The sequence below is a fragment of the Aulonocara sp. 'chitande type north' Nkhata Bay genome, linkage group LG12, assembly GCF_057382095.1.
Source record: "Aulonocara sp. 'chitande type north' Nkhata Bay isolate Kocher_YH1m ecotype deep benthic linkage group LG12, A_spYH_male_GT1.1, whole genome shotgun sequence".
In the NCBI taxonomy this organism is placed as follows: Eukaryota; Metazoa; Chordata; class Actinopteri; order Cichliformes; family Cichlidae; genus Aulonocara; species Aulonocara sp. 'chitande type north' Nkhata Bay.
Window position 1 is genome coordinate 38069901 of NC_141355.1, and position 16433 is coordinate 38086333.

The window sequence follows — 16433 nt, forward strand, 5'->3', positions numbered from 1 at the left end:
TGTTTTCGTCGAACTGCATGAACAGTTTGGTGAAGATGGGACTCTCCTGGCAGTTTTTGGAGAAACAGAGCATCATAACGCTGATGAGTCCTCGTGAAAACAGCTTAAGATGTTCTTGTGTTCTGCCAAGTCGTATAATGAGGCAGACCGCTGTCATTTCCAGAGAATGATGCAATTTTACACATGCCTGCATGCGCGTGATGTGACAAGAGGACTAAAGTGTGCCAAAACTGGATTTCACAGTGTGCCCACATCACTCCATGAGAGGGATTTTCATAAATCCAATCACAGAATAGATTACAGCCGGCCCATCTGGTTGGTGCTGGTCACTGTCCACATGCATGTTTAGCAAAAACTGTGTTTTTTTTGGTTTCTGGGATATTTTTTAAATTACAGTTAGGAGTATTGAACAGCATGGGGCTGAAGTCAACTGTAACTGGCTTTTATAGTGTATGAATTCATTTTTTTGGTATGTTTGTTTAGTAAGAGCTTTGTGTTTTTATTTGTTTATTGCAAGTAGAGGATGTGTCATGTATTAAAGTCTATGATTTTTCATCATCAGTGATAGCTCACCAATCAGTAATACATGTTTCATATGGTAAATGGCCTGTATTTGTACAGCGCTTTACTAGTCCCTAAGGACCCCAAAGCGCTTTACACATCCAGTCACGCACACATTCACACACTGGTGATGGCAGCTACATTGTAGCCACAGCCACCCTGGGGCGCACTGACAGAGGCGAGGCTGCCGGACACTGGCGCCACCGGGCCCTCTGACCACCACCAGTAGGCAACGGGTGAAGTGTCTCGCCCAAGGACACAACGACCGAGACTGTCCAAGCCGGGGCTCGAACCGGCAACCTTCCGATTACAAGGCGAACTCCCAACTCTTGAGCCACGATCGCCCTCGTATAAGTTCTAATTCGTGAAAGGGAAGGCTGTGTTTTTGTTCCTAAAACTCTCTGGTGCTGTCGGCGCCTCGATGGGGGAACAGATGAAACCTTACGCACTCTGATTTGTTGATTTGACCACTAATAAAATGTCCGTTTTATTAGCGGTCAACACTGTTTGCTGTGTGGAACACCACAAACGCAGAGCATACGGTACAGTTGGTGTTGTTGTACAATCGGCTGTTCTTATGTTTTATTGTACGTAAACAGACTTTTGCACATTGTGTTGATGTGCTCCATTTACTACTACACGTGAAAAGTCTCTCTTTTTAAAGTTATGAGCTGATTACTTCATAGATGAGTGCCAATTGTAACGTCAAGCTTAGCTGCATATATGAGTAACTTTCAGATTTCATTGTCGTCATAGTGAAATAACATGAAATATTCTCTGATCGATAGACTACAGGTAGGGGTGGGCGGTATAAATGGTATACGGTCGAAGCGATATGAATTTGGCCAACTGTAGAGATTTTGACTATACCGCTCTACCGCGATAGCGCATGTTGATGATGTCATCAAGCTGCACCTGTTTTGGTTGAAAGCATTGCCACTGTCACTACCCGATCTGTACCGAAAACCCGATCGGTACCACGCATGTGCAAATCTTACCTCACTTCCTCTCTTTGCCAACACTGCGACATTTAATGTATTGGAATGACACGGTCAGCGCCCAGTTAGCTGCTAGCATTTCTCGACAGCTCTGCCTCCTTTTCGACTGCCCGGGACATTTAAATAATGGATACCTCGTATACAAACAAATTCAGGCTTTTCTCCTCAACAGAGAGTGTCCCCCGATTGAACAACGACGCTGTAAAATAAGAAGAATGGCGCCTAATTACAGACTTAATAGTACAGACTTAGTAATGTGCCACGTGAAGATTCATCAGCCAGATTAAGTGTTTACTGATGACTGACAGTGATAGCGGACATCATCATCATTATTCCAATCAATCCTCTCCACACAGAAAAGCTTAAACACACTCGACTATCACTAAATCAAATTTAACACGCACACACAAACACGATTTGTAATGACGCAAATTGATACGATTGATGCATCTACTTAAAATCTTGTACGAGTTCGAATCTTAGTGATCGCAAGGTTAGAGGTCAAAGGTCAAGTTTTCTGAAAATCTTGTGAATGCGATAACTTGAGAGGTTGGAGATGTGGGAATTTGAAATTCATACTGTATCACCGGCCATCGGCAATATTTTTTAATTGATAAAATAACACAAATTACAGGTAATTTTAAACAAAAGGGCAGAGACGGGACAAAAAAAATTAATTACCTTGAGGGTTGATTTCATTCGACATATAGATTAACTACATTCACCGTCAAGCTTATGATCAGTTCTCCTGCAGTCATTTCAGTTTTTTTTATATACTGTCAAATCACAGCAACAGTTGTTTCAAGGTGCTTTATGAAGTAAAGACTCTGCAATAATACAGAGAAAACCCCCAAATCAAACAACATCTTGGAGCAACCACTTGGTGACAACGGGAAGGAAAAACTCCTTTTTAACAGGAAGAAACCTCCGGCAGAACCAGGCTCAGGTGGGAAAACCGCCTGCTGTGACCAGTAGAGGGTGAGGAGAGGGAGACGGGACAAAGACACTATGCTAAAGAGACCCTAATTTTAAAAAAGAAGACTTTATTAAATTCTTTCCATAAATGAATCCCCATCACCTCATGACATCCACAACATGGGTCCTCCCAAGTGTCATCCTCTACAATTGTAAAACTCAAATCTGCAGGCATTCAAAAACTGACAGGCATGCAGTAATGTCATGCTGTTATTCACTCCATGTTTGTCTCTGTGGAAAACATGGCCGCCCCCAGGGGAGGGCCGTGTTCTTTCTGAACTCAAATCCTCTTGTTTGGTCAGATGGACACTGCAGGGACTGCAAGTGCGTCCTCCCGGCTACGTGCATGTCCACTGCACAGCTTTCTGACCCTGCTCATTTTGATGAGTTTTGTTTTTTCCTTTTAAATCCTAACCTTTTACTCATCTTTTTCTGCTCTGGGGTCAAATGCTCTTTCAAAGTGGATTATAGGGATTACTTAGAAACTTAGCTTGCACACAGATAATAGCTTTAGTTTCTCAAAGTCACCGAGAGCAAGCTGTGATTGCTATAATTGTTTTTTGTATACGGATTCCTAAATGGAAAGAATGGAAACCTTTATGAGCTTTTCCTGTTTGATAAATGCAAAGATTTAGAGAAACACCGCAAAGTTTTCTTCTTATTCCTGAAAAGCATAAATGTGTGGCATGTATGCTATCCCAAAAACATTTCTAGGTAACAAGTTAACAAAAAAACTATGTTTACACCACAGGATGGTCTGTGGTACTTTAGGATTACCTTAATCCTAAACATATTCCAGCTGTTTGCTTACCTGGTCAACACACAAGAATGATTTTTAAAAAGAAACACTATACAGAACACTTCACTGTACTTTTCTGTGTGTTCACTGTAAAGCCTGAATGATTAAAGTGCTGCAAAAGTATGTTGAAAACTATAGATAGAAACATATCACACTATCATTTTATCTACTTTAGTTATTCTTCTACACTTTTTTGACACAAACTACTGAGACATGCATGAGGACATGCAGAGGTTTGGTGTGACAGAGGAGGATGCTGGGGATCAGGTGAGAGGGAGGCAAATTCCCTAAAGGGAGCAAAAGTGCCATTAAACTAGCTGAATATTCGAGGGCTTATTTGGATGCTTTTGGTATAATTTTGTTAGAGAACTTGTCTAATGAAGTGAGACAGAGCAGCGAGTACCAACTCATTTATTTTACTTGCAAGGAAGCAAAAGCATAATCTATGTAAATGCTCACCCACACAATCCCACGAGTTTCATTTATACACTTCTTTGAACGTTATCCTGGTAACAGATATGTGTGCGACACTCTTGCAGAGAAACAGTTCAGTTACACAGTGAACTCGGACATCTGGATAACAGATAGCAGAGGAGCCACAACAAGGCCTGAGACAAGGACAGAGAAAGATTCCTTCAGCTTGCAGTAAAGAGTGTTGCATGGCTTTAATAATTTTTCCATCAGATATCTAATATTAATAACAATAACCTCATTATTATCTCATTTTAGCTGTCTTAGTCATTATCTCAGCACTTTTTGCCTAGTTCACTTATAGTGATTAGCTTAGCTATAAGTTAGCAAGCTACTGAAGCTAGCTAAAACATGCACACATGGAGTCACTGGACTTTTTTTTAATGATCCACATTTAACGCAAGCTGCAGTGTTTCAAAAATGTTTGTTTGAAGTATCGTAACCTAACAGTGTTACTGATGGGCCTGCAGGTTTTTAACTGTTTTTGCTGATGCTTGCTTCTCATTGCTGGAATCTGGTTTAATAACTTGTAAAATTATTTAAACACATTTTGTTGTAGTGTGCAGCCTACTTTAAATCTTCCTTTAAATGCACAGGCTCTACTTCATTGCATAGCAGATTGATATCAGCTGCTTCTCTGCCACTCATTTCAGTTTCCTCCACTGTGGCAGCTGCAGCTGGAGCTGCAGGCATCGTTCTCCTCTTACAACCACCCAACACCCAGGCACTCCACATTTCACTCTTACAGACCTATTCTGTTTTTCACCCACAAATTTAAAAGTGATGTGAACATCCAAAGTAAAGAGTAGACAGGAAAATGGGGAAGAGAGCAGCAGCAAAGGATCGCAGGTCAGAGTCCAACCCAGGCCGCTGCATTTCAGCCGTAAGGCTGAATCAACCAGTGAGCTAAACTGACAGCCGTATGGTTAAACAGGTCTCTATTTGAAAAAGTAACAAACAATCTGTTTAGTAATGCGTCTCAGCACCGCCTTCTTATATCAGTTAAACATGACAACAAAGTGGAGCGCGCTCCCAGCTGAGCTGTCGTACGCAGGAGTGAAGGTCCTGCACGAAATCGAGCTTTCTAACTAAGTAACAGCACATTTATTTCATGCGAATTAAACATTACTTGGGATGAATGTGGCTTGGAATCAAACTTACATTTGAGCTCAGTGGAGGCACAGAGAAAATGTTTTTTACATCCAGCACACCTGCAGACAGCACAGTGGTTTCATTTCAGGTTATTTCCCGCAGCTGGAATTTGTTATATTGGCCACCTCAGCTATCACAGCAAAATACCAGAGCTAGATGTTCTTGATATAAATACTGTGTTCTCAATGAATCACCCTCAGGGTGTCACTCTGTATTCAAGCCGGTCCCTGCTCGCTGCCTGTGTGCTAGCTCCTCTGCATACTGAATGTCAGACTTGAAAACATGTCCTGCACTTTTTTTTGCTTTGAATGAGGTGAAATGGAGACACAGATATCATTGCATGTGTGGCCAAAGACAATGAGCATGTTACTACATCCCATGTAGCATTTATACTGCACTGAGATTTTCAGAAAGGTCAGAGTAGATGGAAGGTATTTGTGTAGGATGCATGTCAAGAATGGGACTAAACAGGCCTTTAGTGGCAGTCGCACTAAGCTTTCTGCCGGGCAGCATTCTTCCTCCGTACCCTATCCCATGAGCCTTTGCTGCTGGGACAAAGTCCTCTTTGTGTGCCCATGGCTCTTGGCTAGAGCACACAGAGCTTTGAAATTGTGTTTGAACGATGGGATTTTCATTTCTAGCCCTCCTTTTCGTGCTTGCTCTCACCCCTCTTTGCTTTCACTCTGACTCAACCCGCACCCTCCCCACCAAACCCACCTTTCTCTTAGCAACTGGCCGAGTAGGACGGTATTGCTCTGACACTAGCACTATTTGTGTTACCTCTTCATTTTTATATTGGATCACAGCACCTATTTCTCATGAGAAATTTCAAAAATCCTCGGACACATTTTTGTGTAACAGCAGTTTAGGTTGCGCGCTGAATATTTAGCTGTAAAACTTTGGGGAATTCATTTTTAAAGACGCTTCTAATTTACAGCTACATATTTGCATTCTTTGACTCTGTTATAGTAACTTTGGGTGAATCACAACTCAAAATAATCCAGATTTGAGAACTGGTGCAGCTCGTCAGTCTAGCCTCATCATTTAAGCCACTTTTCTTCTGATTGTCTGCCTCTGATAATCAGGAGGGTTGAACTAAGATGATCATATTAAGTGTATCCCCTCTTGTTGACATCATACAGAGCCAAGAATAGAAAGAATTGTGTGAAACAGCATTTTATACCAGTCTGAATTCCGAGCTTCCAGCTCACAGCATGTCCTCCTCCCCAAAGGGATTTTTTCCTCCCCACTGTCACCAGATGTGAACATCTACTCAGGTCTACATCACCGTTTGATTCTTGATTCTTCCAAACTGCATGTCAAAGGATCCTTGGGCAAGATGCTGAACACTGAGATGCCCCTGGTGCATTCATTAGAGGGCGAGTGTGTGCATGAATGTTAGACAAGGTGTTTGGAGAATAAAAGCGTTGTATGAATGTGTGTGATTGGGTGAATGAAGCTGGTAGTATAAAGCATTTTGAGTGCTCAATTAGAGTAGAAAGGCCCTATGTAAGTACCGATCCACTTACCATTGTACGAGGAAACGTGTGACAGGAAATAGAGCCATTCATAAAAGGCCCTTTAAAATGTGTTCCTGGCCTTATTATGAGGATTGTAGATGCCCCCTCACACCCAAACGTGCTTCTTTCGTTTCCCTTGTGTTAATTTCTTTGCTTGTGCAACATAGTTGATGATAAATGTATATGTAGCTCTTATTAGTAAAACCAAAATGTAAAGGCTGTAACTTGAAAATGCGGATAGGCATAGTAGTGGATTACAGCCGTATACAACTGCTTGCATGTTGGAAAAAATTCCTCTGGAAGCAAGTCTCACCACTAGGCGGCCATCTTGAAACTGCTCCGGGAACTTATTTGTATTAAGGTGAGGTTGGCCGTTATGAATGTCTCTCTTCCACAGCATGTCTTTATCCTGTCTTCCTTCTCTCTCCCCAACCGGTCACAGCAGATGGCCCCGCCCCTCCCTGAGCCTGGTCCTGCTGCAGGTTTCTTCCTGTTAAAAGGGAGTTTTTCCTTCCCACTGTCACCAAAGTGCTGCTCATAGAGGGTCATATTATTGTTTGAGTTTTCTCTGTATGTATTATTTTAGGGTCGACCTTACAATAAAAATTGCCTTGAGGTTACTGTTGTTGTGATTTGGCGCTGTATAAATAAAATTAAATTGAATTGTATGTATTTTTTTATTTATTTTATGTAAGTGGCTTTTCCCCCTAGAAATTGCACTTCTAGCACCATCTTAATTTCCGTTCTGGATTATTTGAGAGCCATGCCTCTCTCTCGACATTTCTCTGCTGTTAGCTTGTCCTAACCCATGCTAAAGCTGATTTCTCCTAACATAATGCTTGGCTTCATCTGGAGTGTCTTTACTTTGAATTCACAGGAAAGAAAAGAAATACTTACTGTCCACAGTTTGGTTTGTTACACTTAATGCCACTTTAAAATATTTCACGATGATTTTTGATTAAATATTTTGCACATTTGCCGCTCCTCTATTATTTTTTTTGCCGCTTCTTTTTTTAACCAGAAGTACCTGAAAATTACAGCAGTAGATCCTCGGTGTGTGGCCGCATCACTTGGCTCTTTGCACCCACCTGCCTGCCATTGTTTGCATGTAATTTTGTCCATACAGGTATTTAAAGCTTGTTTTAAATGTTTACTATAATCAGCCTAAATCGCTCTGGATGTGAGTGTCAGCTGAATGTGTGAAACACACGTGTGCTTTACTCCCTCTAAGATGTTATTAAACAGGTTGTGGTGTCTTAAGCTAGTTGCAGCTTGTAGAAATGAGTGAGTGTGTGTATGTGTGTGTATGTCTGTGTGTGCGTGCCAGCAGACAGTTTATCCCCTAACTAGTAATCTTACAGCTGCCTGTCTGGCTCATACCTGCTGCTGTTCCTGTGCCACAGAAAACACAATCGGGAAACTGCAGCCCTTCACCCCCTTTACTATTGGGCCATGAATGAATGAATGAGTCAGTGTGGTGGATGATATGATGTTAATTGTGTTTGCCAACATCTAAATTTGTCCTGCAAAGTAAAATCCAGACTCTTATAGTTAACTTGTAATTGGACCATGGTGGTGGCTTCAGAAGCTCCTACAGACTCAGAAGATTAAGAAACAAAAGCAAATTTTTACTAATTACCTGTTGAGAAATAAAGATGCTCCATGGTAAATATATCCATCACTGTAGTAGCTCTCTGGTGCTACAGTATTAGCAAGCTGTTGTGTAATCTGATCAGCTGGCTTTGCTATCACACAGAGACACACACACATGTGTGAGCAGAGTTATAATTCTGTGCTCTTAAGGCGATTCATTCCTGGATCTTTACCGTAAATCCAAGTCTTAACCCTCAAAAAAGCCACTGAAGGAATGGTCACTGAAAAGACCTGGGACTCAAAGTGATGCTAGTAACAACAGGGATGCAAGAACACCTCATTAGTAATGTCACAGAGTAAACTCGCTGTCCATATTTAACTTTAATCACTGCCTCCTAATATTTACTAGTTTTCTAAGTTTTGCATATAGCTGTACATACACAACTTCATTTTCAAAACCTTAATTCAGTCACGCTGTGATCATTGTTTCTGTTATGTTGTGTTTTGTTGTGACTTCGACGCTGTGGGTGATGTGGTTCCAAGAGTTTGTGTGAAGGTTTAGCTAGCAACAGCCTCCTGCAGAGATGAATGTTGAGGGTTAATGTTGCTGAATGTTGATAAATGTTCATAGTTTCTTAACAGGTAATAATTGTGTAGAAACACTTAGCTCGCTATGAAAAACAGGAAATTACTGCAACATTTTCCTGAGTTTACACTTGCAAACTAGGGTAGTATAAAATGCATTTACCTTTAAACTTTGAAGCCATTTACTTTGGTAAACCATTAAGTTCATGCGACTTCTTAAGTGCTTCACATTCAAAGTACAAAATTTAGCATAGATATATTAAATTGAGAGTATTTACTGATTTACGCAGCTTATGTTTTGCAGTGTACAGTATTATCTACTAGTTTTGTGAGCAAATGTTTGCTTTTTTGGCTTTTTTGGGGGATCCGGGCTAAAATCTGAAGTCTCACATGTCAGGTCGCAGGAAAGCCTGGAGAGCCATCAGAACAGATCAATAGAAGCTGTAAAATCAAGCCCCCAACACCACATTAATCGGTTATTGAATAACCACGTTATCTGTCTAACTGCGATGCGTGCCGCCAGCTAATTAAAAGCCAGGGCTATTCATTCTGGATTTAAACATTTAAAAGCTGGAGCCCAAGACAAGCACAAAAAATATCAGCAAATTAGAATTACAGCCCCGCACTATTCACGCCACAACAATACTAGAGATGGCACGATACCACTTTTTTATGTCCGATACCGATACGTAATATCGGATCGGTCCATCTCTAGACAATACTGAAGTAAACGTTAAATTTTAAGATCAGCAAAATGTTAAATGAAGACATGATCTTAAATGTAACATGAGCTTCTGCATTGAGCAGTACAGAGTCTGAATTTCAGTGACATTTGCTTTAAAAAAGTTCAAGGTGTAATTTTGACATGTGATACCAGCCAAAGGACAGAGTTACTAAATAATAGTGATTATTAATGGTAGTTGTGCTCTTTTTATGTCTCACTGTTCAGTTTTAGGCACTCGTGGATACTGTGCAGGTTTCTGGTGTCTGTGTCTATAGTGATGTTGTGTGGGTCCAGTAAAAAGTAGGGTTCAGAAGCAATGTTCAGATATTGTCTGTTTCACTCAGTGAAAGACGCTGTTGTCATGTCGACTGTTTGCACCATGTTTAATACTGAGGAGTATTACACCGTTATTGTTCCTGCTGGAACTGTGCTGGGTTCACTTATGTGTCACTCTCTCAATATTCAAATGAGAAGACAAGAGGAAGGAAAGCCAAGCCTGAGCTGAAGAATGGACCAGTTTGTGAACCATTTCCTAATTGTTAATGAGGGGCTTCAGGACAGCTTGCCAAGGCTGGAGGGCCAATGGCGAAGAACTGTTTGAAAAGTGAAGGGGGGGTTGGGGGGGTGGACTGGGGCTAGCTGTTGGGCCACTGTCACTGAGGGGGACCCTAAACCCAATCAGCCCCCTCCTACCTGCTTCACAAAGTGCTGGAGCAGGCAACTGAGAGCCGCTGTCACTTCCACCGAAGATTTTAATGAGGGTCTAGCTGGTGCTTTGGGACTGTGGTGAGCCTGTGACACTTGCAGACTACAGTCTGTTAAGCAAACGCTGTGTCAGCTGACTTGGAGAGCAAAGGGGGGTCAGATTTTAAAGATGTCCAACAACAACAATAATCAAGAAGAGAAGGAGGAAAAAGAAGAGGACGCTGAAGATAAAAGAGAGGAGGTCACAGTGAACACTGCGCTGCTTCCACCTCCTACTGAGGTCAATGTGAAGAGTCCAGCTGAGGACGAAAAGCCAGTGCCCAAGCCCTTGCCCAACGGGCACCACTGCCAGCCTATGAACCTCAGTATCTTTCCTCTCTCCACAGTCTCACCAGCAGCAGAGAGGATTCGCTTCATCCTAGGTGAGGACGACGATGGCCCGGCACCCCCACAGCTCTTCACTGAGTTGGATGAGCTCCTGTCAGTGGACGGACAGGAGATGGAGTGGAAGGAGACGGCCAGGTAAGATCCTCTTTGAGTGTATCTGCTTTGTTAAAATCATATCCTTTCACGGAGTCACTAAAAATGTGAATAAAAATGATGAAAAACCAGCCTCACGTTAAGTTTTTATCTCAAAAGGAATGAATATTTGTTTTTTATGGAAAAACAGTGAACAGACATTTGAAAACAGCTCCAAGTTTAAAACTGAGCTCAGAGTTTTACTGGTTTCTTCTGAGTGGCTCTCTAGTGGGACACACTGGGACAGAGATGGGATGATTGTTTATACATAATTAGCAGTGGATGAGTGAAGTTCTTTTAGGAGGAAACAGAGTCTCTGGACCGCTGCTCGAGGCACCCAATCAGCGATTCATTATCCTCAACTCAGACATACTGTAGAAGTTTTGATTCACTGTTGTTTAAACAGTTTGCAGAAGTACTGCTGACATTTTTAGTGCACTTTAAAATTGCTTTTAATTAAACTCAGTGAAGCTTTTAATTGCTAAGTTCTGCTTTAAATCTAGTTGACTGTCGTTTTAAATTTGGCCTTTTTGCCAGCGTTTCTAATGACTGACGATAAAATTGTCCGGCCTCCGCCCCCGTGCCTACTGCACACAGGAAGTTATTATATATGACTGAAGGATCAGATGAGGGGCTGATCCTTCAGTCATATTCGGTCAGCTCTGGAGAAACTTCAGCATAATTTAACCTGCACTGGACCACATGTTTGAAACGCACTATGATAGGTAAGTGTGGCCTCGGGAGTAATGATTCCCATCATTTCATGTCAGCCGTCTGAAAAAATCTAATAAAAAGCAATAAAAAAGCTGATCTACTTGATAGAAGAGGATGCAGCATATTTTTTCAGTCTCTAAAAATAAAAATCTTTAGCATACAGAAACTGTATGGAAAAAAAAAAAACAGGCTGAGGACAGCAGTGCAAGAGTTGTAGTTCAAAATTTAAGAACTTGTGCAGCATCTCGCCGAGTACACTCAGAGGACTCAAACTGAATAAAAGCTCTGCAACGTGCCGGGCAGTGCTGACTGCCTGCCAAGTGCGGTTTTGGCAGCCAGATTAAAACCGCAGTAGAGAAACAGCCGCTCAGTAACACCTCTGATTCTCAGGTCTCTCACTCTGAGCTGTCGAAATGAAGAATGGCAGAAAAAATATAACAATGCAGACTCAGAATCCAGTTTTTTTCCCAATAATGAAAAATTGTTTGATTTAAAAAATAATGGCTGACCCTCATCAAACAGTTGCTCGTCAACAGGTCCACCAAGCGTACATTTGATGGCTCATAATTTGGACTAAAGAGCAAAAAGCATGAAATAATCCTTTAAGTTTGTCATATATTTGACAATATTTACTTTTCCTTTTTTTCCCAAGACAAAGTTTAATTACATTTTATTTATACAGCACCAAATCAACACAACAGTTGCCTCAAGGCGCTTTATATTGGATGTTAATGACCCTACAATAATACGTACAGAGAAAAACCCAACGGTCATGTCGCACTTTGGCGACAGTAGGAAAGAAAAACTCCCTTTTAACAGGAAGAAACCTCCGGCAGACCGGATGGGGTGAGAGAAGGGCGAGAGTACAAAGACATATTACAAGTATGATTCAGTGCAGAGAGGTCTATTAAAACATAGTGAGTGAGAAAGGTGACTGAAGAAGAAACACCCAGTGCATCATGGGAATCCCGCAGCAGCCTACACCTATTGCAGCATAACTAAGGGAGGATTCAGGGTCACCTGGTCCAGCCCTAACTATATGCTTTATATGCTTTAGCAAAAAGGAAAGTTTGAAGCCTAATCTTCAAAGTAGTAGAAGTGCAATACATACTTGCATAGATATTTTTAGTGGTGGCATTTTTCACCAGGCTCTTGTTCATTGTGACGCTCTACATTCTGACATTATGAGAATAGCTTGGGCTAAAATTAGACTTGTGATGCCTCGAAGCCACCCATACTTACTCTCTAACACTGATATCTCTCCTCTTGCATCCTGACTGTACAGCCTGTTTTTGGTATGCCTGCTTCCCCCCAAGTTAGCAGGTTACTGCTTAGTACATTTCTATAAAATAAAATAATGTAAATGTTTATCCAAGACTATGATAAAAAGATTTTCATGTTAAATCGTGTGCCTGTCTGAGTCTTTTTTCTTTAAATCCAGGTGGATCAAGTTTGAGGAGAAGGTGGAGAAAGGTGGAGAACGCTGGAGTAAACCTCATGTGGCGACGCTGTCCTTACACAGCCTATTTGAACTGAGGACATGTATAGAAAAAGGCACCATCATGCTGGACCTGGAAGCTTCTACACTACCTCAGGTTGTTGGTAAGCTCATCTCTTCAAAAATAATTTGTTTGTTTTTTTTCTTTTTAATTCCAGCAGCTACAAATTAATTTAACCCATCGAGTGATTATCGCCATGATGTGTAATCACAGCTGTAACAAATTCATATAAAGCTGCAGTTCATCCTGTGATTATGAGGTTAAAAGTGCAGTAGAACACCTTTTACTTCAATAATAGATGTGTTGTATCTTTAAAAGGTTATGTTCACATAGTTCAACCACAATGGTTGAGAGAAGGTTAAAGTGGAAGGAGCAGCAGGACCAAAGTGTCTTCATCCCACTTCATATGTAAATTAAAGTGGTCTCACTGCAGAGATACATAAGTGGACAATGTTTCAGCTTCATCTCCTGGTTGGGGCTATGATGGGAACCTCAGACTGCATATAAATGATGGCTATAGCCACGGTGACCTCATCCAGCATGTGAAGCCCTCTTTTAAGTTATTTAATTTAAAGTTATTAGCTGATGGTACTTTACCAAGTCATGACATTTGTCAGATAATTTCATGAAAAATTCAACCTCAACTCTGCTTTTAAAAGCTGAGACTAGTGATGCGAACTTTTAACTTCGATAACATTTAAACAAATGTGTTATTTTAAAAAAAAAAACAGACCCTGAAGAGCTGTTGTGAAGGGCAAAATGGGCTATAGTCCGGTGGCCAAAACAGAACAATGCTCAATAAAACCCCCCAAACAACCCCAAAAGCCCCCAAAACAAACACACAAAACACGACGTAAGTGTTTTTGGGGAGACAATAATGTGACGGACACTTCCACAGCTGGTCCGTCATGTTATTGTGTCCCCAGAAACACTTCCATTATGTTTGTGTAATTGACCTCTCAGGGCCACCGTACTACAGATACCGTGAAGGTTTTTTGTAGCAGGGTGTGTCACTACCCGATCGGTACCGGAAACCCGATCGGTACCGTGCGAAAGGCCACTACTCCGGGTAGCGACAGGGTGTAAAGTTTTAACATGGGAGTAAATGGGGGTTGACTCACCTTTGCAGCAAGCCTCAAGTGGCCATTCATGGAACTGTAATAGAGCGACCTCTATGGAAATATTTTAAAATTTTTTTGAGTAAATAAATTTTATTTTTCATTTTTTACCATTCCATGAACTCTAAACTTTGAATTATCTCTATGATTAGAAGTAAAATTATTTTTGCTGAGTCTGAATATGAAGAAATTGAATTTTTGGGAGATACAATATAAAATGTAAATACGTCTGGATCTCTATCCCTAAAAAATCGTATTACTTAACAAAGTCCAGCACAAAAGTGCTTTAGAGTGTGAAAGAACTGAACTGACAGATTTCTTTGATGTAAGAATATTTTTTTCTGCGGTTTGATCGTTTCGTTTTTTCTCCCTTACACATCACTATTTTTTACTGCTGCGTAACGATACTAAAGGTCAGCATCTTCCTGCTCTGAAACAACAGCCCGTCTGCCAGCTTGATTAAATCAGCTGTGTGATGTGCAGCGTGTGCAGATCAGGTCGGCAGGTTCACGGATTGATGCGCATCAAAACACTCAGGTTTCTTTTCATTCCCGTCTTTTAAGAGCGAGAAAAGAGCTGAGTTGCAGGCCATGCTGTACTTTACATTACAGCACTAGTTGACTATAGTTTGGACTAAATGGCCACACAAAAACTTCCTAATCTGAGGGCAGCTAACCTTCTCCAGTTGCTCTAAGATGATTATATCTCTGTGTCCTCCTATCTCATGCCACCACCCCAACATTTTTGTCTGCATGAGGGAGCAGGAAGAAGAGTTACCACTTGGAGTGATTAATGTGAAGTAATTGTCTGTGCTGCTTGAGCTGCACTGGGCGGAGTGGAGCTGGGCCTCTTGCTCTGAGGCCTGCTGACTTGACTGATAGGCCATTAACAGCACTACCCTTACACAAGAAGAGGAACTGCCCCGGGCTGCTTTCATTCAGCATTCAGGCTTCTGACCTTCTTTTCAAAAATAGACTAGACCTTTTGATTGAGCCATTTCATGATGCCATAAAGAGGAGCATTAGAGTCTGGGAGGCACTAATTGAGTCCTTAAAGTATGAAGAGACTTTTATGGTGACCTGTTTTGGGTGATAGTGTTGCCAAGTCTACCTTTTTGAGTAAAATGCTGCAGGGTGGGGAAAGAAAGAGACCCCAAATTAAAGTGTCATTTGACAGAACAGCACAATATAATTTTACTCTTTGTGCTCATCTTTTAATTTATAAAACTTGAAACAGGTGGCACCTTTGCAATAAACTTAAAACAATATTTTATTTTTGTTCATGTTGCAAAAAAGTGTTTATTCAATCTAACATGTTAAATTTCATGTTTTGTTTATATATATATATTTTTTTTTCTTTGGATTCTTCTGAATTCTTCTGCTCCTAATTAAACCTAAAGCTCAAGAAATTAAGCAGTAATTAAAAAAATGCATCCACAGTGTCTTTGCTTTAATGCAGAGTATTTAAAGCCTGCATTTAAACTTTAACTCAGCTTTTCACCTTCTCTTCCTCGCCTCGTCTCTTTCTGCATTTTCAGAGATGATCACTGACAACCAGATAGAGATCGGCCAGCTGAAGGCCGAACTTAAGGACAAGGTGATGTACACGTTGCTGCGGAAACATCGCCACCAGACCAAGAAGTCCAACCTGCGCTCTCTGGCTGACATCGGGAAGACGGTGTCCAGTGCAAGTAGGCTGTTTTCCACCCCGGAAAATGGTAATACTGATGCCAGTTTGGTGCAGTCTTAGCTTAAATAATTAAAGCTCGATTGCTATTTTATAAGAATAAACTAATTGCAGAATGGAGTCGACATTGAATTTTGTTAGGTGAAGAAAAAGATGTAGAGTGGGTTCTGAGGAATACCACAGTGTGTCATAAGGGGCACACTGCTGCCCTCCTCTGCATGAACCCACTAATGGGGCTTTAAACACAGTTCCAGCTGGAACCAGCAGATGAGGGAAAACACTAAAGAACCAACCTGAATAACTCGACCTGCATTAACACCAAAGCTAAAGAATAATTGAGTAAAATTAGTAAAGTTCAGAAATGTCTTTTGCACTTTAACGCTTTAAGTGGACTCACTGCAGGGTACTGTACTAACTACATAAACAGAGGTAGAGGTTTAAAGGGGACCTATTTATTAGTCATCTACAGTCAAGTATAAAGGAAGTGCACCCTCTGTCAATTCTAGGTTTTTTGTATCAGGACATAATAAAAAAATAATCGTATCCTTAACAGGTTTAAACTCATTCAATACAACATCAGATGGACAACCTTAATTAACCTTAATTCTGATGATCATCAGCAAGTGTCAGTAGCTCTATAGCAGGGGTGGGGAACTCCAGGATTTAAGGGTGTCCTGCAGGTTTTAGATCCTGGAGGTAATTTAGCCATTTAAATCATCTGTGTTGGATCAAGGACACATCTAAAACCTGCAGGACAGCGGCCCTCGAGGCCTGGAGTTCCCCAACCCTGCTCTACAGAGATATGCATGTGATC

General features: G+C 41.1%; 1 protein-coding gene across 5 annotated transcripts in view; it reads left to right on the top strand.

The window, feature by feature from the left end:
- The window catches only part of slc4a4a (solute carrier family 4 member 4a), a 65213-nt gene that overhangs the window by 15246 nt on the left and 33534 nt on the right, over positions 1-16433 (top strand). For 3 of the 5 annotated variants that reach the window (XM_086315527.1, XM_086315526.1, XM_086315525.1), the window contains 3 exons: positions 10470-10605; positions 12758-12918; positions 15471-15650. In XM_086315527.1, coding sequence (XP_086171653.1) covers positions 10470-10605; positions 12758-12918; positions 15471-15650 — 477 coding nt within the window. The remainder of the gene's footprint in view (positions 1-10469; positions 10606-12757; positions 12919-15470; positions 15651-16433) is intronic. The other 2 variants (XM_086257699.1, XM_086315528.1) reach the window with 1 other exon arrangement.